Source organism: Caretta caretta, chromosome 3 (assembly GCF_965140235.1).
Source record: "Caretta caretta isolate rCarCar2 chromosome 3, rCarCar1.hap1, whole genome shotgun sequence".
NCBI classification, from domain to species: Eukaryota; Metazoa; Chordata; order Testudines; family Cheloniidae; genus Caretta; species Caretta caretta.
The window spans coordinates 100,035,651-100,061,725 of NC_134208.1; the positions used below are offsets into that span (position 1 = coordinate 100,035,651).

Below are 26,075 nucleotides of genomic sequence, written 5' to 3' on the forward strand. Positions count from 1 at the left end.
ATTTATTCCACCGAAGGTCTCCAGCTCCGAATCTCAAATCACCAAGCGGTCCTAAGTAGATATAATGTTAACTCCTGAGGGGCTATGGCAAAATTTATAGAGTTTCTGCCAGAAGACTCTAGGGCAGAAATCTCTTCATTGGTAGAGGAGGGCAAGCTGGTGGCCAGGGTGTTGGTCCTGGATGTGGCTGACTGGGGGTGGCCATGAGGGGGACTCCTGGTTACAGGCATCAGGTTTCCCGTATGAGGTCCAACAGACCATCCAGGACCTCCCATTTGAGGGCTTGACCCTCTTCTCAGAGAAGACAGACTCGAGGCTTCATAGCCTCAAGGATTCAAGAGCCAGCCTCAAGGATTCAAGAGCCACCCTCAAGTCCCTTGGCCTGCGCACTTTGGCTACACAGAGGAGACACTTTAAGCCACGATCCCTGCCTCGATTCTGTCACCCGCAGGACTTTTCTAGAAGGCATAGCAAAAATAATAGAAGGAGGCCACCTCATTTGTCGGCTCTGGGCAGGCAAAACAGTCCTCAGGCGAAAAGCAGAACTTTTAAAGGTGCGCCCGATGGCAACACACCAGTCAAACTCTGGATTAATCCATCCCTACCTTCTTGTGCTGACTGTCCCATTTCTACCCTGAGTGCGCCCAAATTACATCAGATAGCTGGGTGCTCCGCACGGTAGAAAGGGGATACTCGCTCCCTCCCTTCCACCCCGCTTCCCTGTCCCTCTTCAGGGACCCCCTTACAACAACTTCTCATGCAGGAGATGCACACGTGCCTAAATGTGGGCGTGGTGGAAAAGGTCCCTCAGGAGCTGAAGGGCAGGGGTTTTTATTTGCAGTGTTTCCTAATACTGAAAAGCCAAAGATGGCCTCAGACCTATCCTGTACCTCAACAAGTTCATAAAGAAGTTGAAGTTCTATATGGTCTCTCTGGCCTCCATTATCCCTTCCCTGGATCCGGGAGACTGGAATGCTGCCCTCAACTTGAAGGATGTTTATTTTCATATTTCAGTAACACTCTACCATAGAAGGTACCTCAGGTTCATGGTGAATCACAATCCCTATCAGTTCACAGTTCTTCCTTTCGGCCTGTCAGTTGCACCTCGAGTGTTTACCAAGTGCATGACAGTCGTAGCTGCATTCTTATGCAAGCGCCAGGTGCAGGTGTTTCCATACCTCGACAACTGGCTGATCAAAGGTTGCTTCAAGGCGCAAGTGGAGGTGCATGTGATCGTTATAAGAGCAACTTTAGAAGATCTGGGCCTTTTATTGAATGTACAGAAGTCAACCCTATCCCTGTTCAGCGGATAGAGTTCATAGGGGCTGTTTTGGACTCAGCATAGGCAAGGTACCTCTCAGAGTCACGTTTCCAGACCCTGTGCGACATCATACTAGGTCTCAGCAGTTCCCTACCACCACAGCAAGGAATTGCCTAAAGCAACTTGGCCACATGGCCACTTGTACCTTTGTAGTACAGCATGCCAGATTGAGACTTCGGTCTCTTCAAGTGTGGCTAGCCTCGTTGTATCAACCAGTTCGGGATGGTCTAGACAAGATTGTCACTCTCCTCTGGCTGGTTCTCGAGTCTCTCCTATGGTGGCTTGACCCACAGGTGGTGTCTGCTGGTGTTCCCTTTTCCTCAGCCATGCTGGTGTTCCCAGGCCTCAGCCATCCCTTTCGCTGGTGACGGACGCGTCAGCGAGGGGTTGGGGAGCACACCTGAGACCTCAGGACTCGGGGCCTCTGGTCCCAGGTGGAGCTCTGACTTCATATCAGCGTCAGAGAGCTGAGGGCAGTCCGTTTGGCATGCCAGACGTTCCAAGTTCACTTGGAGGGGAGATATATATCTGTCATGACAGACCATACAACAGCGATGTTTTATATAAACAGACGGGGGGAGTACGCTCCTCTCCCCTGTGCTAGTAAGCCCTCAAACTGTGGAACTTTTGAATAGCTCACTCAATACACCTGGAGGCGTCTTATTTCCCCAGAGTTCAGAACGAGTTGGCAGACTATCTCAGCAGGTCCTTTCACAGCCACAAATGGTCCATCCACCCGTATGTCGTGAATACCATCTTCCAACGGTGGGGATTTCCCCTGATTAGACTTGTTGGCCATGCGACACAACAGGAAGTGTCTACAGTTCTGCTCCTTCCTGAATCACAGCCCAGGCTCCATCACGGACATATTCCTCCTTCCCTGGAGGGAACACCACCTGTATGCGTTCCCACCTATACCTCTCGTTCACAAGGTACTGCTCAAGGTTCGAAGGGACGAAGCTGCGATGATATTGATAGTTCCAGCCCGGTCCCGTTGGCACTGGTACACGTCTCTCCTGGAAATGTCCGGGGAAAACCCAGTCACCTTACCGCTTCTCCCAGACTTGATAACTCAGGATCACGGCCACCTCCACCACCCAAACGTCTAACTTCTTCACCTCACGGCGTGGAAGCTCCATGCCTAAACCCAGTGGTGCTGGCTTGTTCGGGTCCAGTCAGGGAAGTCCTCCTTGGCAGTAGGAAACTGTCCACTAGTGCTACCTACCTAGCCAAATGGAAAAGATTCACAATTTGGTCTTTGCAATGTCTCCTGTCTCCAACACTCTCGCCAATACCCATGATATTGGACTACCGCCTCCACTTAAAGCGGCAAGGACTTTCTATGTCCTCAATAAAGGTCCACTTGGCTGCCATTACTGCTTTCCATCCAGGTGTGGAGGGCCAGTTGGTCTTTACCAACCCAGTAGTTGGTCGTTTTCTTAAAGGTCTCGATAGACTATATCCTCATGTGCAACGGCTGATCCTGGCCTAGGACCTTAACCTGGTCCTTTCCAGGCTAATGGGGCCACCCTTTGAACCGCTTGCAATATGTTCTCTGCTTTACCTCTTATATTAAGTGGCATTCCTGGTAGCAATAACTTCTGCTAGGAGGGTGTCTGAGCTCAATGCTCTAACATCTGAACCTCCTTGCACTGTGTTTTGCAAGGACAAGGTTCAGCTTAGACCGCATCTGGCCTTTCTCCCTAAAATTGTCTCCCAGTTTCATATTAATCAGGATATCTTTCTTCCAGTTTTCTAGCAGAAGCCACATGCAAGCAGCAGGGAGCAAAAACTTCATTCGTTGGATGTTCGCCAGGCGTTAGCCTTCTATATCGAACGGACAAATCCATTTCAAAAGTCTATTTACCTATTCAGCACAGTAGCAGACAGAATGAAAGGGCTTCCTGTCTACTCCCAAAGATTCTCGGCATAGATTACTTCTTGTATCTGGGCATGTTACAATCTGGTGAAAATACCTGCCCCTCCACTCCAGCGCACTCTACGAGGGCACAGGCATAGTCAGCGGCCTTTCTGGCCCAGGTTCCGACCCAGGAAATTTGCAGAGCTGCGACGTGGTCCTCAAACCACACCTTTACCTTGCATGACACCATTACCCAGCAGGCTAGAGATGACGCAGCCTTTGGCAGAACAGTGCTACAATCAGCGAACCTTTGAGCTCTGACCCCGGCTCCAGATTTAGGCTTGGTAATCACCTACTTGGAATTCACTTGAGCAATCACTCAAAGAAGAAAAGATGCTTACCTACCTCTTGTAACTGTTGTTTTTCGAGATGTGTTGCTCATGTCCATTCTGATACCTGCCCGCCTCCCCTCTGTCAGAGCAAACCGTCAAGAAGGAACTGAGGTGGCAGCAGGTAGGCAGGGCCCTGTATTCGGTGCCTTGGAGGCATGACTCCAGGGGGTTCCTGCCCTGGCCCAATGGGTACTGCTGGGGGAAAACCTTCTGGCCGCTGTGCACCTGGCGCACATGCATCTAATTGGAATGGGTATGAGCAATACAGCTCAAATAACAACAGTTATGAGAGGTAGGTAACTATTTTTTCAGCCTGTTTAGTCCTTGACCTCTCTCCTGAGACTGCCAACTACTATTATTGCTATTAGCCCTTTTAACTGGTGCGATTTTGTTTGATAGATATCTCTTCAGTGTCTATAAGGAACTGAACGGAGAGCACCTGTTCATGTTCCATAAGTAATGTAGCCTACATTTTAGTCGCAGGTATTTTTAGTCAAAGTCATGGACAGGTCACGGGCAGTAAACAAAAATTCACAGCCCATGACCTGTCCATGGCATTTACTATATACCCCTATCTAAAACTTGTGCCTTGGAGGGCACAGCTGCTCTGGAGGTGGGCGGCGACCTGGTGCTGGGGGGAAGGTGGGCGGTGGCACGTGGCCCGGGACCCCCCACTGGTACTGGGGCGGCAGCGGCACATGGCCTGGGACCAGTGTCCCCTCTAATTTTTAACAGGCCATGTGTGCAAAAAAAGTCTTCTGTGCTGCCACCGAAGCACAAAAAAAACCAGCCAAAGCCCGAGTGCGTGTGGTGTTTCGCCATGTGCGCAGGGTTTAAGATCTGTGTGCACGCACGCAGCTTAGAGGGAACAGTGGCTGGGACTCCCTGCTGGTGGGGGCGGGGGGAGGCAGGTGGCCCGGGACCCCTGCTGGTGTGGACGGGAGGATTGGCAGGGCTGGCAGGCTCCCTACCTGGCTCCACGTGTCCCTGCAGCTCCTAGGGGGAGGGAAGACCGGAGGCTCCGTGCACTGCCCCTGTCATGTGCTGCGGCTCTGCAGCTCCCATTAGCTGGGAGCCGCGGCCAATGGGAGCTGCAGGGACGGTGCCTGTGGGCAGGGGCAGCATGCAGAGCCTCTTGGCCCCTCCACCTAAGAGCTACGGGGACATGCCGTCCGCTTCCGGGGAGGCCCCCCCACCCTGCAGCCCAACCCCCTGTCCCAGCCCTAAGCCCCCTCCCACATCCAAACTGCCCCAGCAGCAGCTGCCTGATCTGCTAGGGAAGCCCCAGAGCCAGCTGCACCAGCCACTGCAGAAGGTCATGGAGATCATGGAAAGTCACGGAATCCGTGACTTCCGTAACAGACACGGAGCCTTAAGGATAAGCCATGAAGCAACTGGTAACAATTTTCAATTAGTATTGACTTGTGGAAAGTTCATATCTGTGATGTGGAGGTGAGAGACTTGTTATCATAGTATAAGCACTATGCCATATGTTGTGGAGTAGATTCTGTCCCCTCTCATAGCTGTGTGATTACAGTTTTGTAATATCAAATGTACACCATCGTGCCCTGCAATATGGTTAACCTAAAACAAATTCTTGCTAGTCAAATCAAATATGTTCAATGCTTTGTATTGTATTAAGCATACATTTGTGATGAGGATGTACGTCTTACGTAGTACCAGATTAGTTTGTTGCAGTATAAAGATATGCTTACCTCCAGTGCACATCTAGACCTGCATGACTGGGGGAAGAGATAGTGTATGACGTCACTTAACCACTGAGAACATTGAGCTGTGTAATGCAGCACACCATCCCATTAGTGATGAAGAGCTATCTAGATCCAAGTTTCAGAGTAACAGCCGTGTTAGTCTGTATTCACAAAAAGAAAAGGAGTACTTGTGGCACCTTAGAGACTAACCAATTTATTTGAGCATAAGCTCAATAGCTATTACCAGCAGGAGAGTGGGGTGGGAGGAGATATTTTTTCATGCTTTGTGTGTATATAATAAGATCTTCTAAACTTTCCACAGTATGCATCCGATGAAGTGAGCTGTAGCTCACGAAAGCTTATGCTCAAATAAATTGGTTAGTCTCTAAGGTGCCACAAGTACTCCATATCTAGATCCAGGGGTTCATTTGACTGCCCTTTAAAGGAGCGTTCAGTGTTCAAGCAGAAGGAATTGTTTTGCCTTTTGACTTGGAATTTGTCTTTTAAAAGAAGTAAATGGGTTACAAAAAAGTCATATTTAGTTTCCATCAGATAGGTTTCTATTATTAAGTAGTTCCCCTCAGTTCTTTTTGAAGCTTCATCTTACCCATAAGTGTAGGCTGCCATGTCCACTACAAGCCTAGACATTTGGTGCCTAGGCTTATAGATGTCTGAATACCTGAATCTAATGTTGGGAAATTTAGTTGTCCTAATCCAGAGTGATAAGAGGGAAAATGTGTATTTTTTTCCTCTGGTAGACTACAGGAGTAGTTACGTACAATCTTTTGGAGAAAAAGGTTGTAATAGAAGAATACCTCGTAGCCTAGGATTTTAGTTACAGAACAGTGTGTGTTTGTTAAAAGAAAACTTCTCCAAATTTCCTTTTCATAGTTGGCAGCAGTCTCACTAGGCCAGGACTGAGGCATGCTGGCAGGGGGGCAAGGAAAAGTCTGCACAGCTGCTGCCTGGGCTGTACCTGATCAGTGGATAAAGGACCTCAGTCTTCAGTGCATCTAATGCAACATCTTTCAGCAGCACTAAATTCACAGTAAAAAAGATCAGCTAAATGATGGCTTGTGTCATTATGTTAATGTTCTCTTATGAGGGGGGTTTCCCCTACCCAGGTTGTGAAAGGCCAATTGTGTAGCCTAGGTGCACTTGGTGAGTGGGCCAAGCCTAATTAGAAATAAAGCACAGCTAGGGGAGCCCATTTTGGGAGCAAAGACATGGAGGAGAGGAGGTGAGAAGTGCCTGAGAGGGAGAAAGGGAAAAAGACCAGATAGGCTTCTCCAAAGATGAGCGGGAAGCCTGACTCAGAGGGAGCCCTAACAAGCTGTATCCTGAGTAAGGGGAGGAGTATGCCAGCCCCTGGATTGGGAGATTGATCAAACTAGGGAGCAGCAACAGAGGTACTCCTGCGCTGAGGTGACTGCCCCCAGAACCCAGCAGGCTGAAGGTTTCGTATGTATACATTTTTATTGGACGTTGATAAAGGTGTCTGTGGCCCGAAAAGTGGCTGGACTCTGTACAGTGGTCCGGCCGGAGGGCCGGGACACCCCTATGGCCACAGTAGGCCAAAAGGGGGGGGGGTGCAACTGAGGCATAAGTTGCTGCAGCCAGTGAGGAATGGGTGTGTTGTGGCGGCAACTTTGACACACCTCTCCATTCCATTGATAACAGAAATATAAGGTTAATGGGCATTTATCTTTTGTTGCATGCTAAAACCTGTGTTACTTTTGAAAGCCAGCCCTTTGGAGTGAGGAACAGTAACCCATCATGGATGATAGCCATTGGTTCTACAGCTAATGGTAGTGGCATAAGTAGAACCTTCCCTTTGCTTGGCAAGGTCTGTTCTGTGGTTAGAAATTTCTTACTTTTTGTACTGTAGCTTGGAGAAATTACTCTTTTTTTCCTTTCACTGTGCAGCCTTTTCAGAAAAGACTGGGATTCCCCTGAAGTTGAAGGAAGCTACGAAAGTGGATGGGCTTATTTTCTGTGAAAACTGTTATCACGATGGTACCACAGAAGAGTTTGTTCCTGAAGGGAAATTTTGCAGCCAGAAATGTGCACATCACATCAAAAACAAGTAGGTGCTATTATAAAACATACACTCAAGTAATATGACATGCACGCAGCATGATGAGAGAGAATATTGGGATAAAACAGTAGTGGGGTCAGGTGGGGTGAGAATGAGGCAACCTAATCTCTGAATTTTCTGATTTTTAATTCTCAATTATTCATATCTACTTATAATTTTGTCCCAAACATTTATAGAATATGAGAGCTTGAGTCTTGTGTAATGCAAGTGTTGAAGACTTTCTTAGTTGCACAGAAAATATTGTCTTTTACCGTTGAACACAAACAGTGAAGAACTCATCTCTGGTCTGCATGAGTCAGTGTCAGACTCGCACAATGTTTCATAATCACTAGAATTAGGATGCTCAGCGATTAGATGGTTGGTGTGGTTAGTTAATTATTTAAATGCAAAAGCTACATTACATATGACAAACTCCAACCTGTGACAGTTTCTCTATTCTTTCCATTTCAGCAGTGCACTAATGCAGCTCATCACATCACAAATGAAGATTTCTGATTACATGCTCATTGTGAATTGTACATTTCACTAGGGCAATTTGACATGAATGTTCTAAAGCATTTTTCGTCATTTTTAAGTAATTGCTTCAAAGCTGTCTGTTTTTTGGTTGCTTGACTGACAATTAATGCCGTTACATATCAGCTTATTCCAAATGGATTTGTCAGTCATAATAATTACTAGTTCTTTCCTTTCTTTAAACTGCCCTGCAGTCTTAAGCATTTCAAAAGAATTGCTTCTTTATGAGTTTTGATGCCAGGCGGGAAAGACAAATTGTTTTAAACATGCAGAATCTGTTCAGTATAGGGTGACAGCTTTCCTTTTGCAATTACCGGTGTATGTCTTCTGTGTTAACTTTTGACAACTGTCATTTTCAGTAGTAGCTCTAAGAATATATTTTGAATGATACCCAGGGACCTACAAGCACTTGGATTTTCTTATCATTCCCTATCATTCAGGGTAGTTGCCTTTTCCTAATTCTTCCACTTAAGTTCATGGAAGCAAGAATTGAATAGTTGTAGGTTCTTATGTCACCATGTTTTTTCTCATGACAGAGAACTGAAGGAGGATAAAGATAGTGTGGAATGCAGTGAGGAAGATGATTCTAAAGGGAGTCGGAAAAGAAAAACAAAATTACCTCTGAAAGAAGAGTGCAAAGAAGATGGAGAAGACAAGAAAGAGAAGGATGAAACTGTTAGTATGCTTCATAAACCCAATCCCGCAGTTAGCTTCAGCAGGAGTTTTGCCTGACGTAGAGGAGGTAGCATTTAGCCTAATTTGGTTAACCAGTGTGCACTTTTATATCATAATAGTGGGACTTGCAAATCTGAGCTGGGCACCAGTTTCTGATGTTTCAATTTTTATGTTCTTTCTAGAGTGCAGTGCACTCTGGGGTGCATAGCTCCAACACGGCCAAAATTTCAGTTGAATAATAGATTCCTCACTTATATATTTAACTATGTATAATTAGTAATTCAGCTATCACTTTTCTGTTGTTCCTCTTTCCCCTTTTTTAGAAAGAAACAAAACAAGGAAATTAAATGACTGGAATGTGCTTAAGACAGTGTTGTTGGAACATTAAGGACAGAAAAATAAGGAAATTAGAATATACAGTTTCTACAACAATCATTACTTGCATTGCACATAAAGTGATGCATGGAAGTTAATAGCTTGTTTGCAAGAGAATCATATTACAATTATGGGAAACATAAGTTCAATTTTCTTGATTTTTATTAAATGCAAAATCTCTGCCAGAGTATTGCTCTCATGTCTATCTTTTCATTTAACAGGATTTTCTTTGATCCAATTGTGGCTAGTTTTTATTTTCATCATTATGAGTAGGGGAAGGTGAATCTCAAACACTTTCGGTTCTTTCTTAGGGTACTGGCTTATGGCTAGCAATGAAGGGCACCTCCATAGAAAATAATGCAGATATTAAAGTCTAGTAGCAACTCCTGGGTAAAAAAGATTAGAAATTTGTCCAGAATCATCCATGGTATAATATATCGGGGATGAATTTGGCCCATTGTGTCCAGGAAATGATCCAGATAATTAAAAAAAAATTCTGCAGAGAGCCACAGTTTGTGAAATTGTATTTAGTATAGATAAAGAAATAACCAGTAAGTTACTTTAGAGTCCCTGTCCTAATCTCTCTATTTTGATCTCTTCAAAATGAATATATTTTTGCTTAAAGCCACAGCAATTTTTCACATGTCTTTGATTACTGTGTCACTTTTTTAATTCGCATCATGTCACCATCTTCTTGGTAGTCTCATTGTCTTTGACCTATTTTAGCTATGCTTTAATACTGCCTTTGGATTCTAGATACTTGACCTGTATTGTTGTGGTGCAGTTCTTACTATGCTGTGTTGCTGATGTTTCCAGGCATGAGTAAAATTACTCCCACAGCTTTCTGGCTTTCAGGAGAGCACATGGGTCTCCGCTAGGGTTATGCCTGCTTGCTCTGTAATAGGTTTCAGAGTAGCAGCCATGTTAGTCTGTATTCGCAAAAAGAAAAGGAGCACTTGTGGCACCTTAGAGACTAACAAATTTATTTGAGCATAAGCTTTCATGAGCTACCGCTCACTTCATCGGATGCGTTCAGTGGAAAATACAGTGGGGAGATTTATATACATAGAGAACATGAAACAATGGGTGTTACCATACACACTGTAAGGAGAGTGATCACTTAAGGTGAGCTATTACCAGCAGGAGGGGGGGGAGGAGACGGGGGACAACACCTTTTGTAGTGATAATCAAGGTGGGCCATTTCCAGCAGTTGACAACATCTGAGGAAGGGGGGGGGGGGATGGGATAAACATGGGGAAATAGTTTTACTTTGTGTAATGAGGTGATTATCACTACAAAAGGTGTCGTCGTTGTCCCGCCCCCCCCCCCCCCCCCCCCCCCCCCCCGCAGGCTTCATTGCCTTCCTACTGCAGCAATCTCTCAAATGAATCCCTGAACTACGTGGGGCGTTAGCAAAACTATTGATGCACAAATAATAAGTAAAAAGGAGCTGTGTCAGTTTACGTTTCATAAGGAACTTGAAGGGGAAAAAAATAGTTTGACATCTGGACAAGGCTAAAATTGTTAGAGGAAGAACTTTTATTTTTATGTATGTATTTAAAGAGGTGAGAACAGTGGAGAATGCCAGCTAGCTCCAGCTTGCAATCAGCCTGCCCTGAAGAGTCTGTGATCTAGAATCTCCACAGCTCATACAATGACAACTGGTTTTAAAGAGTTTGAGTTCTAGAGTGTGATGGCCCTTTGAATTGTCCATAGCTCTTAGAATGTTTGCTGGGACTATTTCTTTATTTTATTTTTTTATTTACCATTAGAAATTTACAGCTTGAAGTTTGATATTAAAGAGCTACAACAATAACTGTTTTAATAAATGTAAAAACCATGGATATGTTCTTTTAGCTTTAATGGACTGCAAAACTAATAAAAATATTAAATTCCTAAATTTTGTAATCTAGGAGGAGAATCATGAAGGGAGGATACTGAGAGTCTCTCAGAGAGCCAGAAGAAAAAGAAAAGGTGATATGGCCATTTTAAAGCAACGTAAGTTGAAATTAGCGGGTGGCGGGAACTGTCTATTGAGAACTGTGGTTTTTATAGAACTGGATTTATATTCTCTAATTCTACAATTTAAATTATTTATAACAATTATGATATTTTTAGTGGATTAAAGGTAATTGTGAGGAAAGTAGCCAACACTTGGAGCCTGATTCTCTCTCTTTTACACTAAGGATATGTCTACACTGCAATGTAAGCCCAGAATTAGTGGGACTTGAGTCAGCTGACCTGTGGTAGGGCACCCTGGGCTTGAACGTCTGTATTGAATATTAACGCTATGTTTCTAACCCGTGCTCAAACCTAGGGCTCAAACCTAGGGCATCCACACTGCAGTGCACAGACCCGATTCAAAGCAACCATGTCATAGAGTTCCTAGCACCCCCTTACCCCACGAGAGGCCTCTCTAGCCCTAGGACCTTGGTGCACTGTGGGAAAACTTCACTGCCTTCCCTGGACATTATTAGGAAGCAGCTTGCTTTGAAAAAGTCTTGATCAGTCGCTCTCCATTGCAAACCCAGGGGCCTTTCCGATAGTGTCCAAATCAGTGATCAGAAGAGAATGGGTTAACGCTGACCTGAGCTGGATGGATTGCAGATTGTTGGGATAGAAAGGATTAAGGAAGTTGTCCCATGGAATTATGAGATACTTCTGTTTGACTACTGGGATCCAAGTCAAGCAGAGCTGTGTCTATGCAGCAAAGCAATAGGGTCCCAGCTTAACTCGAGCTCACTCTCCAGCCCTGCAGGGTCCTGGAACCCTGGGTCCAAATCCTAGGCTAGCGCAGTTGCAGCATGGATGCAAGGGAAGCTAGGCTTGAGCCTGACCTCAAGCGCGGCCTTACGTTGCCATGTAGACGTACCCTAAGACCCCTTTACATGACTTCGGAAATGTGAAAGTGCTTGTAGTAGCATCAATATAATGCATTTTAAGGCTCCTTCATGCTGACTTAGTGTAAATGAGAAGCAGATCCATTGATGTGCTGGATAAATAGGATTGCTCCTTTCACTTTTACAGTCATTCAGGAATGTGCATTTAGCAGAAGTAACTGTTTACAACTACAATATAGGTAGGCTTGGCAGAATTTGATTTTTATTTTTTATAATTTTGATGGATAATATTTATTTTTAAGCATTTTTTCTATTTTTATTGGGTTAAATTTTTACAGTTGTGAGAAATTATAGGGGGGATCAGATAAAAATGGATTTTTTTCTTCACAGCAAACATATAATATTTTCACAAAACAAGTATATGAATTTTTGAATGTAGTTAAACATTCAAGTTTTTTAAAATCAGGTTTGTTTTTGTTAAAATTGTTTTTAACTGAAATAGTTAAATGAAATATTTAAAAAAAAAAATTGACTGTCAGCCAGGTCATGAGAAACGTAAGATATTGGCTTCTGCAGCTAACTCAGTCATCTTCACCTTCATTTTCCTATTTGTTCTTAATCTGGAAAAGAAAAACAAGCTTTTTCAGCTCCCAAACAATTTCTCAATTTGGAATGCATTAGTTCAAAGGAAGAAAATATTCTTTCTACAACAGCAGAAGAAGCTACTGCTGTTAAAAGTGAGATTAAGTGACTTCCACCATTTCACTGATGTGACTGTCTTTAAAACATCATCATCAAACATATTTCTTGAATGGTTCACCCTTAGCTCTGAAGTTTATTATAGTTGGCATTATGGAGGGATGATTGCTGGACGTCCATGTCATAGCCAACTCCTCTTCTTCAGCAGTTAAGGTTTGACCCTGGTACCGAATATTTGCAAGAAAATGAGCTGGAGATAGTGCTTGTCCCATTCTTTTTTTAATGCTTGTAATTTAACTCTGTCATTGCATATTTCTCTTTTTAAGATCTCATTCAGTTCCATCCAAATTTCAACAGCATCAGCAACAAAACAGCTATTTCCCTGCATTTTGTTCAGGGCTACAGAAATAGGCTTCAGGGTACTCAGCATGTCTTCAACATTTCTCTTAAGCTCTATGTTGAGAACCTTGGCTGTGACAGTGCCATCTATTTTTTTTCACGATTTTCTTCACAAAACTGTCATCCGATTAGGCCAGTTATAGATATAGTGCTCAGAACAGTCCACTACTGAGTTCCATCGCACGTCTTGTGGAAGAGTTAGCTTGGTTCCTCCCCCTTTTTTCAGAGCAGCTGCTGCAAAGTGGTTGTTACGGAAGTATTTTGCAATTTCAACATTAGCCTTTATTTCTGGAACACTGAAGTCTTTGGCTAGGAGGTGCATCAAATGAGCACTGCGACTGCATGTTATTAGCTTGGGACTCTTTTAAATTTCTTATCTTTGATACATTTGCAGCATTGTCTGTGACCAAGCTGCGTACTAGACATTTGCATTTTTTTTCAGTTTGTTATAGCTTTTACTGCTACTTCTTGTAAGTATTCTGATGTGTGTGCATTTCCTGATGTATCCATTGGTTCTGTAAGGAAGACATTCCCTTCTTCTGTTGTCACACAAGCACATACAACAGGATCATTTTGGACGTTGCTCCACCCATCAAGACTTAGGTTAACAATTTTACCCTCTAGACCTTTTGCACACTGCTCAGTTTCTCTTTCATACATTTTATCCAGCAATTTGCCTGCGACATCTGCTCTGTTGGGTGGACTGTATCCTGCTCTTAATGACTGAACCATGTTAATGAAGTGTGGGTTCTCAATCATATGGAAAGGAGAGTTTGTTGCATAAACAAACAAGGCAATTTATTCATCAATGACCTCTTTTTGTAATCTGCTGGTTCTTATCACAAACTTATCTATGATTGTTTCTGGATGATGGAGATTTTTTTTTTCTTTTTGCTACAGATGATATACTGTGGCTATGTGAAATACATGATGTGACTGCAACACTGTCATTGGCAGATAACTCTGAAACTATAGGCAATGATGGTGATCTTGAAGGTGGATAGTCGTCAGAATCCTGTATGTTCTCCTAAACAAAATAAGTCAATGCAGTTATTTAATTATTACCATACTGCTCATTTAGTATTACTCATTGCATTCACTGACACTACTTTAAAGGTGAAATTGTAAAAGGAAGATCTGCCTATTTCACCTGTTTTATTTTTTATCACAACTGCATCTAAAATGATAGTATCCAGTAGCTCCAGGCAAATGGGGGCTGCGGGAAGCGGCGCGGGCAAAGGGATGTGTTGGCCGCCCTTCCCACAGCCCCCATTGGCCTGGAGTGGCGAACCGCGGCCAGTGGTAGCCGCGATTGGCCGAACCTGTGGACGTGGCAGGTAAACAAACCGGTCCGGCCTGGCAAGGGCTTTCCCTGAACAAGCGGTGGACCGGCTTTGAGAACCACTGTTCTAGACTGAGCATTGGGTAATAGAAAGGTTAACCTAAATAATCTGTACAAAAGCCCCTAGAACCCCAGAAAACTGGGTCCCCAATCCATGAACTATTGGAACTCATTTACAAAACTTTTCTTAAACATTACATGGATATATTGTCTCATACATTAGAATTACATACCCTATTCCATGATGAGATATCTTTGAGCTATAATGTATTTTAATTAAAACTATCTTTAGATAGGTTTTTTTCCCTCAAAAAGCATTTTATCAAACAAATTCGATTTAAATTAAAAAATCCGATTTTTTGATGTTTTTTTAAATAATTGATTTTTATCCACCCTGCTGTAGACTTTGAGTCAAAAATTTATAATCATTAAAACCCAAATTGTCAACATAACGTCAAAATATGCAAAGTAAATATCCTTAAATCAAACTAATAAGTTCTCAAACAGCATTTTTCTTATTTTACCTACCTACAAATTTCGATTTTCATTTGAAATATCTTTTGTTGTGTAGTTATACAGATAAAGTGGTGTCTACTGACATTTACTGATGAAAATCTAATCCTTCCAAGCCTAAGTATGTGCATGAAATTTAGATTCATTTATGGAAATGTTGAGGAATAATTGCTACAATCAGTCCAAAGGGTCGTATTCCACTCAAAGCAGCACAACAAAGTATTTTTAAATGAGTGCAGTCATTTCAGTCCATTAATATGGTAGATATTTTTAGGAAAATCAGCAGAATTAGCAGTTGTTGTATGTCAGTGATGCACCACCAGAAACCTGCGTATGGCCCTTCAGGATAGTTCTTGTGATAGACTGTGAACCCATATTGAATGAGGCAACATTAGCAGCAACTGACTGGCCACTAACAAACAGAAAGCCTAAAGTAGCTCTGCTACCCACCAGGGAGCTGAGCCATGCAAACCAACAAAGGCACCTGGAGTGCAGAAGAGCCATGGGTGACACAACAGTAATTTACTGCTGAAGATTTTAAGTGTTATTTATGCCGACATTTGTTCCAAAGCTGAGACTGTGTGAGTGGTATGATAAAGGAGGAACGCTGGATTGCTGATGGAAATGCTACTGTTCACTGGCAGAATGATCTGTGCACATTTCAATAGTTTATTTAATTGAAGTGTGGTTTCAGCAAAAGGATTTTGAATGAAGGTTATGATTTTAGATTCAGAAGCAAGAATTTTAATCTGTTATTGTTAGACAACATATCTACAGATCTAAGTTCAAATATGGTTTAAATCACAAAATGAGCAAATGAACAAAATGAGTTTGTATTAGTCCCAAACAGTTTCTGTACTCCGAACACTTACCCATAATTGGGGGTATTGCTTGTTTTCTTCAGAAGGAGCCCAGAACAGATGTAGATTATGCAGATCTAAATTATATAAATGTTAAAATAATTAGGCTATAATTGATGATGCTAGTTATTTCTGTTGTGGTATTTCTGCCTAGTCAGGATTAGGGCAGCACTGTGCTAGGCACTGCGCAAACTGTCCCTGCCCCAGTGAGCTTACAGTCTAAAATGACAAGTTATATATGCTGCAGGGGTGAAGAAGGCAAAGGCCAGAAGTGAGGTATGTGAGCAAAACTGCCAATTATATGACAAAGCTTGTGAGGCATCTGTCTTCAGCGTTCCTGAGTTTTGCTGTGCTGTTAGTTGTTTGCTTCCCCTTTGAGTGATTGTCCACATGTATCTCGTCCACTGTTGGTGCACAAGCTCCCAGGGCATTCAAGCCAGAGACTCTTGGCCATCGGTACCTACTCGGCAGCACTTGCACCCTTATGCCTCCAACTGAGGATATAAAGGGCAGGCCCACTCCAGCCTGCTTTGTAGTTCTTTCTTAACCACTCATGGCTGTGAGTCAGAGCTTGCAATGTCTGCTGTGTTTCTTCACTGTTGTATTCTTGTCAAGGTAAATAGTAGTTAGTCTTGTCTGTAAATAGTAGTTAGCAATTTAATAAGGTCATTAGTAGAGTAGTAGTTTTTGAATAGATTTTCTGAATTAAGTCCTGAGAAATTAAATACATGTATATTACAAAATAGAAATTTGAAACACACATAATTTTTTTCTTTTGATTTTGCTTTCTTTGAGAAGTCAGCAATTCAATAATTTTGCAAAAATATTTATTTTAACACTGTATGTTTCTTCACAGCTTTATATTCTAAAGGAAAGAAACCATGGTGCTGGGCTTCATATTTGGAGGAAGAAAAGGCTACAGCAGCACCTACTAAGCTTTTTAAAGAGGTATGTTTTCTTCTGAAACTCAAGATAATCATCAAAAAGAAAAGGAGTACTTGTGGCACCTTAGAGACTAACCAATTTATTTGAGCATGAGCTTTCGTGAGCTACAGCTCACTTCATTGGATGCATACCGTGGAAACTGCAGCAGACTTTATATACACACAGAGAATATGAAACAATACCTCCTCCCACCCCACTGTCCTGCTGGTAATAGCTTATCTAAAGTGATCATCAGGTTGGGCCATTTCCAGCACAAATCCAGGTTTTCTCACCCTCCACCCCCCCACACAAATTCACTCTCCTGCTGGTGATAGCCCATCCAAAGTGACAAGTCTTTACACAATGTGCATGATAATCAAGTTGGGCCATTTCCTGCACAAATCCAGATTCTCTCACCCCCCTCCCAAAAACCACACACACAAACTCACTATCCTGCTGGTAATAGCTCATCCAAAGTGACCATTCTCCCTACAATGTGCATGATAATCAAGGTGGGCCATTTCCAGCACAAAGCCAGGTTTTCTCACACACCCCCACCCCCATACACACACAAACTCATCCATTACCATGAAATTCATAAGGAAGTTAATTTGTAAGGTAGAATAACCAGAATATAAAGACTTTTGTAAGTTCTCAGTTTGCTCTGAGGGAAATCTGACAATGGTTAAAGTAACAGATTTCCTTAAATAGTCTTGAAGAGTGTGAGGTCACCTTTTGCCCAGCTTTACTCAGTGAATTAATGATAACTCATAAATCTGACTGTTATCCTATGAAACCTACACTGAATATAGGATTCAGGCTGTTTTAAATCTCTCTGCTCATTTCTGCACATTTCCAAGATCTGGACTTTTCTCTCTGTTCACATAGCTAAAACTCTGATTCAGGCCCCCCTTTTCTCATTCGTGACTTCTGCAGTCTCTTCATTTTGGGGCTTTCCAGATGCCTTGTTCTCCTTACATCCCTTCACAAGTCTGTTACAAAGAACATCTTCCTGGCTTGTTGCTCTGACTTTGCAACCCTCAGTGACTCCTCCTTTTTCACTGTATCAAACACAACATGGCTTAATCCTGTCCTACCTATCATCTTGTTGGGTGCCAAAATATCAACTTCTGCTTCTCCTTTGCCAACTATGCTAACCTTTGTCACCCATCTGTCTAGTTTCCCATCAAACAACTTAGTGCTTTTTTTTGGCATACGTTTTTGCATGGAAGGGAGTTCCCAATAAAAATCCACAAAGCCTGTATATTGTCCTCCTTCAGATCCCTCCTTAAAACTCACCTTTGGTTGTGGTGCTTGCAAAACACTTGAAAATGTCTAGGCAGCTGGTATACTGTGATTACTGCTGCTTATTCTAATCATCATTGTCTGACTGTTACCTTGTACTACCCTCTCTGTTTTTTGCATCCACCTCTTGGCACTTTTCTTATACTTAAACTATAAGCTCTTTTGGGACAGGAACTGCATGTGTGTGTGTGTGAGAGAGAAAAAACGGTTGTGCCCCTGCAATATTTTGTTCCTACATATGGTTAGGGAAAGACAGAATATCCTACTGTTCTCAATACTTTAATCAGCTTTTCTGTAGATATTTTTTCTAAGCTCTGACTTGAACAAATAGCAGTTGCTCTGGTAAAATGAAATAACTGACTCTTTTATTTTATACTTTTAACTCTCCTGTATTATGATCCCACTTCTGTTTTTCTCTTTTTATTCCTTCTCACATCATATGGGATTGTCAAAACAGGGTTTCTACCGCCTGAACCTCCATATTCTTTTCATTCCGTATGCTGGCCTCCTTTTGCCAAAAAAAAAAATCTTTAAATGTTTGTGCAAAGGTAAATATAGTAAGCCCAATGCAATTGTATCTTAGGTGATCTATGATATAATTACAATCTTGCATAACATTTTAAACTTTAGCTGTTATTGTGGTGCAACAGGAGCTGACCCATAGTTAAGGTTGTGAGAGTTTCAATTTGATAGTGGTAAGAATGGTGAATATCTTGTGACTTGGAGTTTTAGTAACACAAAAAATGGATTATAATGCTTGGCTAACTACAGAATTTTTGATGTATTGGCTGTGCAATTTGAAATTTTTGGAAAGTTTATAATAACTATGGAAAAATTGGTGTTTGGTGAATTATTTGAGGAAGGGAATCTCTCGTCTTTCTTCCCCCTTTGCAAGAAATCTAAGCCATTCTGGGTATGTCTACACTGCAGCTAGGAGCAATCCTCCCAGCCTGGGTAGACAGACTCTCACTAGTAGGGGTATTGGGCTGGAGTTTGGACTCTGAAGTCTGGAGGGACAGGTGGGCTTCAGAGCCTGAACTTCTGCCTGAGCTGGAACGTCCTCATTGCTATTTTTATTGAACTTGCTCAAGCCCTGCTAGTGTGTATTTGTCTACTCAGGCTGGGAGGCTCCCAGCTCCAGTGTAGACTTACCCTCTGGGGCCTGTCTTTTGAGCATGTTGGTACCGCTTACATGCTATTTCCTAGAATGTCAGTTATACATCAGGATTGTTTGCTTATTGAGTATTTCGTAAAAAGAAAAGGAGTACTTGTGGCACCTTAGAGACTAACCAATTTATTTGAGCATGAGCTTTCGTGAGCTACAGCTCACTTCATCAGATGTTTACCGTGGAAACTGCAGCAGACTTTATATACACACAGAGAATATGAAACAATACCTCCTCCCACCCCACTGTCCTGCTGGTAACTCTTAGTCATAGTGGCAAATATGTGCGCTAAGATAAACTTACCAAAATTAAATCTGATGATTTAAAAAAAAAAAGCCACTTCCAAGAGGTACCAAAAAGCAGTATGTACCCCATCTACGTGAAATTTGCACTTTAACGCAAAACCTGGACAGTGACCTCAGTGGTGATTAAGGCAAAATAACTTCCCAAATGCATGAAATGTATGACCGTCAGATGTACTGTTATGTTGATATAACTAATATAAAAGCATGTGAGATCACTCTTAAGGTTTTGTGTTTCCCCAGCTTCATCAAACTTATGTTGTATGTATTGCTTTTGGGTGTCTGTTAGAGATGGAAGGGAGATCTTTATGGAGCACTGAAGAGTGTTATTGAATACCGTGTTGTAGGCAGTATGAAGGTGGAAAGGAATGCACTAATATTTCCTCCTCTTATTTCCCTACTTCTAAGATTTTGGGCACATGGGTGTATCGTGCTGCAACCCTGTCATTAAAGCATATCTTTTATTTATCAGTACATACAGCATGTAATATATTCTTTTAAAATCTTCTTTCTGAATCTTAAGAAAAGTGTATGACCTGATCATACGTTATATCTTTTAATGGAAAAGGCCTGTGTTTACTAGAGGAATGATTTGGGCATTGATTATTAGTTTCTATGACAATTTTTAATGAAGCTTTAATGGTACATCGTGAGATTAAAAAACAGAATGTGGTTAAAGATGAGCTATCAAGCAATAATAAAATATTTTTGATTGTACACTTTCCTGCTTTGCAATTAATTACAGTCATGGCATATGTCTATGCTGGCGCACAAAATGTCATTTCCATCTCAAGGAGATGTACTCACACTAGATAGAGCTAGCGCATTAAAGATAGAAGTGGAGCCACAGTTGTGCGAGCAGCGGGGTGGGCTGGATGCCACGAGTATGATCCCATCTGAGATCCTACCTATGTATTTGGGCAGCTAGCTCCTCATGCTGTGGTGGCTGCTCTTCTGTTTGTAGCATGCTCGCTTGATCAGAGCTACACTGGAGTTGCAAGGTGTAAATTCCGACTCGAGTAGAAATACTTATGTCTTAACCCATTGTAGGAAGGAATATTGTCGGGGCATGACCCTAATTTTAAAAATGTTAAAACCCTTTCCCACTTTTTAATTTTTTGTTGCCCACTGATTAGGTGTCATACAGCACTGAGTGCAAAAGAAATACTTTACTTACCTGAGTAGCTTAAAATCTTAATAGTTTACAAAAGGTGGTGTTGTCAGAGTTTCACTCTCTTGCTTTATTTCATTAACATTTTTTCTGCTTTTTTTCTTTATATTAAAGTATTAAGGACTGATGACTTTGAGTTCTAACTTTGTCTGGAGCACAGAGTCAAGATATATAACAGGAAGCCGGTACCTGACTCCCTAAGACGTCCTTTCTGCCCTCTTCCCTTTTTTTGAAGGCTGCAGCTTAGTCTTCATCCTCATGTGATCTCATGTTCCCAGTCCTCTATTGATTGCCAGAATCCTCCTGGAAAAAGAGGCTAGTCAGAGCCCAATATTTCTCTCTACTGTACACAGCAAAGGGAATGTTACCATGTGAGAGGCCATCTTTATATATGAAGGCTGTTCTGTATCTGCTTTGTGACTCATCTTTGAGGGTCTGAAATGTAGAGACTAAAAGGCACTTCAGAGTATTTTATCTGATCATCCCATGAATGGTGATTGCCAAGAGGGTGTCACTGTACAAAATAAGTAATTAAACTTACAGTACTGTGTTTTTTTTTAATTAGAAAGTTATTTAAAAAGTTGATGAAACACAGCATTTTCTACTGTTCTGAGGTGGCTTTCCTGGTAGCTCCTCCTAACAGATTTTTTTCTGCATTTTAAAGTCTTTAATGACTGCACTGTCAGCCAGTTTTTCCATGGTTCGCTGAGTTCTGTTTTCTGTCATATGATTTTAAAAGCTTGAAATTTACCCAAATGTACTTACTTGTGAGACTTCATTTTGAGTAGGTGCCTGCATAAAGATAAGTAATAATAATCGTGTTTTGCACTACACAAGTGTTTTAACTTTCTTTGGAAGTATTTCTTTTGAAATATTGAAACTGTTTTTGTTTATTCCAGTATCAGTCCTTCCCATATGGCAAAAATGGATTCAAAGTAGGAATGAAACTGGAAGGAGTGGATCCTGAACACCAGTCAATGTACTGCATTCTCACTGTGGCTGAGGTAAGCACCAGAACTGTACCTGAATGAAGTGTGAGGCTGAGAATAGAAGTATATTAAGAATACAATAAATACTGTACTGGAACAGTGGTCTGTTTAGTGCTGCATTTAGCAGTAATAGTCAGTGACAGATTCTTCAGAGGAAGGTGTTAACTACTGTTAGGCTTTTAATTGCCTAATGCTATGCCATAGGGAATATTTTTTCCTAATGAATAAAATTTTATTAACTTGTACAAAAATCATATTAAAAACAATATCTAAATATCAAGGAAATTACACATGTTCATGGATATGAATACATATACATAATATTATAGTGTTATGGTGATACATAAGTATCTGTACACTTCTTTAATTTTGGAGAAATCTATATTTAAAAGAGAAAATATAAAGAACATAAAGATGCATGAAAATTCATAGCCCTTGAATTTTTATTCTAACTACAGATGCTATGCTCATTCATAACATTATCTACCGTATATACTCGATCATAAGCCAGTTTGTTTATAAGCCCGCCACCCTCCCCCCCCACCCCCATCCCAAGATGGATAAGTAAAAAAATTTTTATGACCCATTCATAAGCCGACCCTATAATTCAGGGGTCAGCAAACTTTGGCTCCCGGGCCATCAGGATAAGCTGCTGGAGGCCGAGATGGTTTGTTTACCACGAGCGTCCGCATGCACAGAGGTAAACCTAAGTAAACAAAGTGTCCCGGTCTGCCAGCTGCTTACCTTGATGGGCCAGGACAGCAACTGGTGGGGAAATTTTTTGTGGGGGAGAAGCTGGGGGTCAGGGGCGTAACTCTTGTGAGCACCCCCCACAATACCCCTCCCCTAACCCGGGACCCCCATACTCTCCCCATCCCTTCCCACCTTATCTGGGGAGGGCCAAGGGAGGATGTCTCTGGCCTGGCTGGAGCTTCTCCGGCAGGCCGGGCGGCGCGGCCGCAGCCTGTCAGCCCCGGAACTGCAGCCGCTTCGGAGGCTGGGGGGAGAGCCGCGTGGACAGAAGCAGAGAGACTCTGGCCCCACCTCTTCCCTTCTGGCTCTGCTGGCTGTGCTGCCTCTCCTTGCTCCCTCTGTTGGGGGGAGGGGCTGTGTCCCACCTGTCCCTCTCTCTGTACCCGTTCATAAGCCAACCCCTTTCTCTATACCCGTTCATAAGCCAACCCCTTTCTCTGGTGCTTCCCTTTCTTACTAAAAAAATTCAGCTTCTGAATGTGTATATACGGTAATCATTTTTCTATTTTATTGACCTGTAGCTACAAGTTCCACAGGCTAATTTTACACTACAGGTTTAATTTTGCCACCTTTACTTACATTGGGTAGTATCTAACCCTGTGAATAGTTCCATGGATTTTAATTGTGTAATTGAGAGAGACAGAGTTATATCTTCATCTCTCTCTCTCTCTCTTTTTTTTTTTTTTTAAATATCTTAAGTTAGGGAATGGGGAAACAGGAACACCTGATATTCATTCTTGTGTACCATCATTATTTTGTACCACTGTGATTATATTTCCATAGTCCTAGTTTAGTTTAGTTCTTTTCCTACCCCCTCATTTCTGAGCCCCTCCACAGCCTCTAATCATATCCTCCTTTTGGAAATATCTATTTCTGACATGTCTTCTGCTGTACATGCTGACTTGAAAGATCAGTGTAACCAAGGCCTTAAGTACTCTGTAGTAAGCTGGACCTGAATTCTGTGGCAAAGTGCACTGGGTTCTGTGAAATTCTAATGTGGCAAACTGAAAATTCTTTCAGTTTGAGTTACATTTAAGTTATGGCAGGTTTAAGTAAATTAAATATGAAAAAGAATAGTGCAAAGAGTACATGAATTCCTTTTTGTTGCTTATTTTGATACTAAATTTGATCTATTTGAAACCACCCCTAAATTCTCAATGACAGGTTTCAGAGTAACAGCCGTGTTAGTCTGTATTCGCAAAAAGAGAAGGAAAAGGAGGACTTGTGGCACCTTAGAGACTAACCAATTTATTTGAGTATAAGCTTTCGTGAGCTACAGCTCACTTCATCGGATGCATACTGTGGAAACTGCAGAAGACATTATATACACAGAGACCATGAAACAATACCTCCTCCCACCCCACTCTCCTGCAAGTAATAGCTTATCTAAAGTGATCACTCTCCTTACAATGTGTATGATAATGAAGTTGGGCCATTTCCAGCACAAATCCAGGTTTTCTCCCCCCCGTCCCCCCCCCACAAACAAACTCACTCTCCTGCTGGTAATAGCCCATCCAAAGTGACCACTCTCTTTACAATAAGAAAAGGAGTACTTGTGGCACCCCAGAGACCAACCAATCCACCCGAGCACAAGCCCTCATGAGCCACAGCTCACCTCATCGGATGAAGTGAGCTGCAGCTCACGAAAGCCCACGCCCAAACAAACTGGCCTGTCTCCAAGGTGCCACAAGTACTCCCTTTCTTTTTTTGAATACAGACTAACACGGCTGTACTCTGAAACCTCTCTTTACAATGTGTATGGTAATCAAGGTGGGCCATTTCCAGCACAAATCCAGGTTTTCTCACCCCCCCCCCCTTTTTTTCCAAAAACCACACACACAAACTCACTCTCCTGCTGGTAATAGCTTATCCAAAGTGACCACTCTCCTTACAATGTGTATGAAAATCAAGATGGGCCATTTCTAGCACAAATCCAGGTTCTCTCACCCCCCCCCCCCAAAACACACACACACAAACTCACTCTCCTGCTGGTAATAGCTTATCCAAAGTGACCACTCTCCCTACAATGTGCAACACACACTGGCTGCAGGTGTTAGGTAGGCATATCATCCTGCATACATGTTACGTGTTGGCTACCGCCTGTCTTCCTCAGCTCCCATCTGTTCACAGGAGTGGGGTGGTATATACCAGCGCAGGCAATGTTGCGAGCTCTCGTCCTCCTGTATCCCAAGCTATTCTCTAGAGAGCTGCGTTTGTAACAGATCTGCTTTGTGACTTTGAATGGCAGCTCCCTCTCATGGCCAAAGAGAAATCAGCAGGAAAACTCTCAGCCCTACCACCACTCAATGGCGTAAGTGTTTTTGTGTGGATCAGAACCAGGGTAAGAGCTATAGGCCTTGGCTATGAACTCCCTGCCCTTCCCTTACAGAAGTGATTGGATGCAAAGGTGGCAGGTGCCATTATTATGAATAATAAAAGCCAGTAGCAGCAAATGCTTGGTTTGTCTTTTGACAAATAGACTGCCTTGTACAAGATATCCTGGGGAAGCTGGATGCTTTGACAACTGGTTATAGGATAGTAGTGGCATTTGGCACCCAGAAAAGTGTGGGAAATGGTAGGGACATTTAGCACCCAGGAGACTTTAGCAGTGAAGAGGAGATGCAATTCCTCTTTCACTCTTAGGCATTAAGGTGACTTTTTTTATTGTGGAATAGGGTCCTTTGGGATCTCCCCTTTCACATTTACACTTCTTACATAATGATTCTCATTATCTCCTTGTTATAATGACCTATCCTCCAAAAGAGGTATTCTGGACACACCTCTCAGGTTTCTGATTTCTTTTAGCACTATGTTAAGTGCCACTCGTACTCTGAATAATAATATTATTATTATTTATTATTAGCATTTACACAGCAGTTTTCATCAGAGAGGTGCTCAGATCTATTGCAGCCTTGCTTTTTGTTGTTCCCTTTATTAAGCTGCATTGTTTTTATATTATTGGCATGAACAAAAATAAAAAGTTGGTTGAATGCACATTGAATATATTGTAGTACAGAGACTAATATGCTCAAGTGTACTTTTACTAAGTTGTGCACTTTGCAAACTGTTTTTAGGTTTTAGGCTACAGGATACGACTCCATTTTGATGACTACTTGGATTGTTACGACTTCTGGGTGAATGCTGATTCTTCAGACATTCATCCAGCTGGATGGTGCGAGAAAACAGGTCACAAACTTCACCCACCAAAAGGTATTGTCTAACTTTCAACTTAAAGATTTGCTTTATCTTTCAGACAGTTGCTATCTATGTAATGCTGAGCTTTCTTTGGCAGCAGTATTTTCCTTCATCTTGATAAGTTTCTGGCATGAAATCTTTCTTTCTTTTATTCAGTTGTTTGGGGGTATCTAACATGTTATACGATGGTATTGTGAATCGCCAGTACAGTGCACAACTGCTTTTTTGTTGAAATGTCTTGATTTGTATTCCAAATCACAATACAATAAGGGCAGTCCACCTGTTCACTTCTCTTTTGCTTCATCTTATGACTGTAGATAATTAGCTTCGTGAGCTGATAGCTGTCATTGTGAAAAGGTGGAAGAAAGGTAAATGCAAAGCATTAATGGATCCTGTGGAGCTAGATGAAAGAACAAAGAGGCAAAGGGGAAGGAAAGAATGTGCTTTTGTATAAAACTATGAGAGACACTAAAAAGCAAAATGATCAGAATAGTTATTCAAAGAGAACATGATGGGAGCATGAAGAGACCAAACTAGCCCCAAAATAAAAGCAAAATACATAGGCTGCTATGGAATATTAGTGTCTTTAGTGCCTTGTACACTATAAAGGCCTTGAACTTGTAAGCCCTTCAATAACATACAATGGGTTGCCCAAAATGAGGGCTGAAGGCCA

General features: G+C 42.1%; 1 protein-coding gene across 6 annotated transcripts in view; it reads left to right on the forward strand.

Moving 5' to 3' along the window:
• L3MBTL3 (L3MBTL histone methyl-lysine binding protein 3) overlaps positions 1-26,075 on the forward strand; it is a 156,962-nt gene that overhangs the window by 34,048 nt on the left and 96,839 nt on the right. For all 6 annotated transcript variants that reach the window (XM_075126735.1, XM_075126731.1, XM_048844597.2 and 3 more), the window contains exons 4-9: positions 7,210-7,369; positions 8,431-8,569; positions 10,858-10,942; positions 16,454-16,545; positions 21,365-21,469; positions 25,282-25,417. In XM_075126735.1, the coding sequence (XP_074982836.1) occupies positions 7,210-7,369; positions 8,431-8,569; positions 10,858-10,942; positions 16,454-16,545; positions 21,365-21,469; positions 25,282-25,417 (717 nt within the window). The remainder of the gene's footprint in view (positions 1-7,209; positions 7,370-8,430; positions 8,570-10,857; positions 10,943-16,453; positions 16,546-21,364; positions 21,470-25,281; positions 25,418-26,075) is intronic.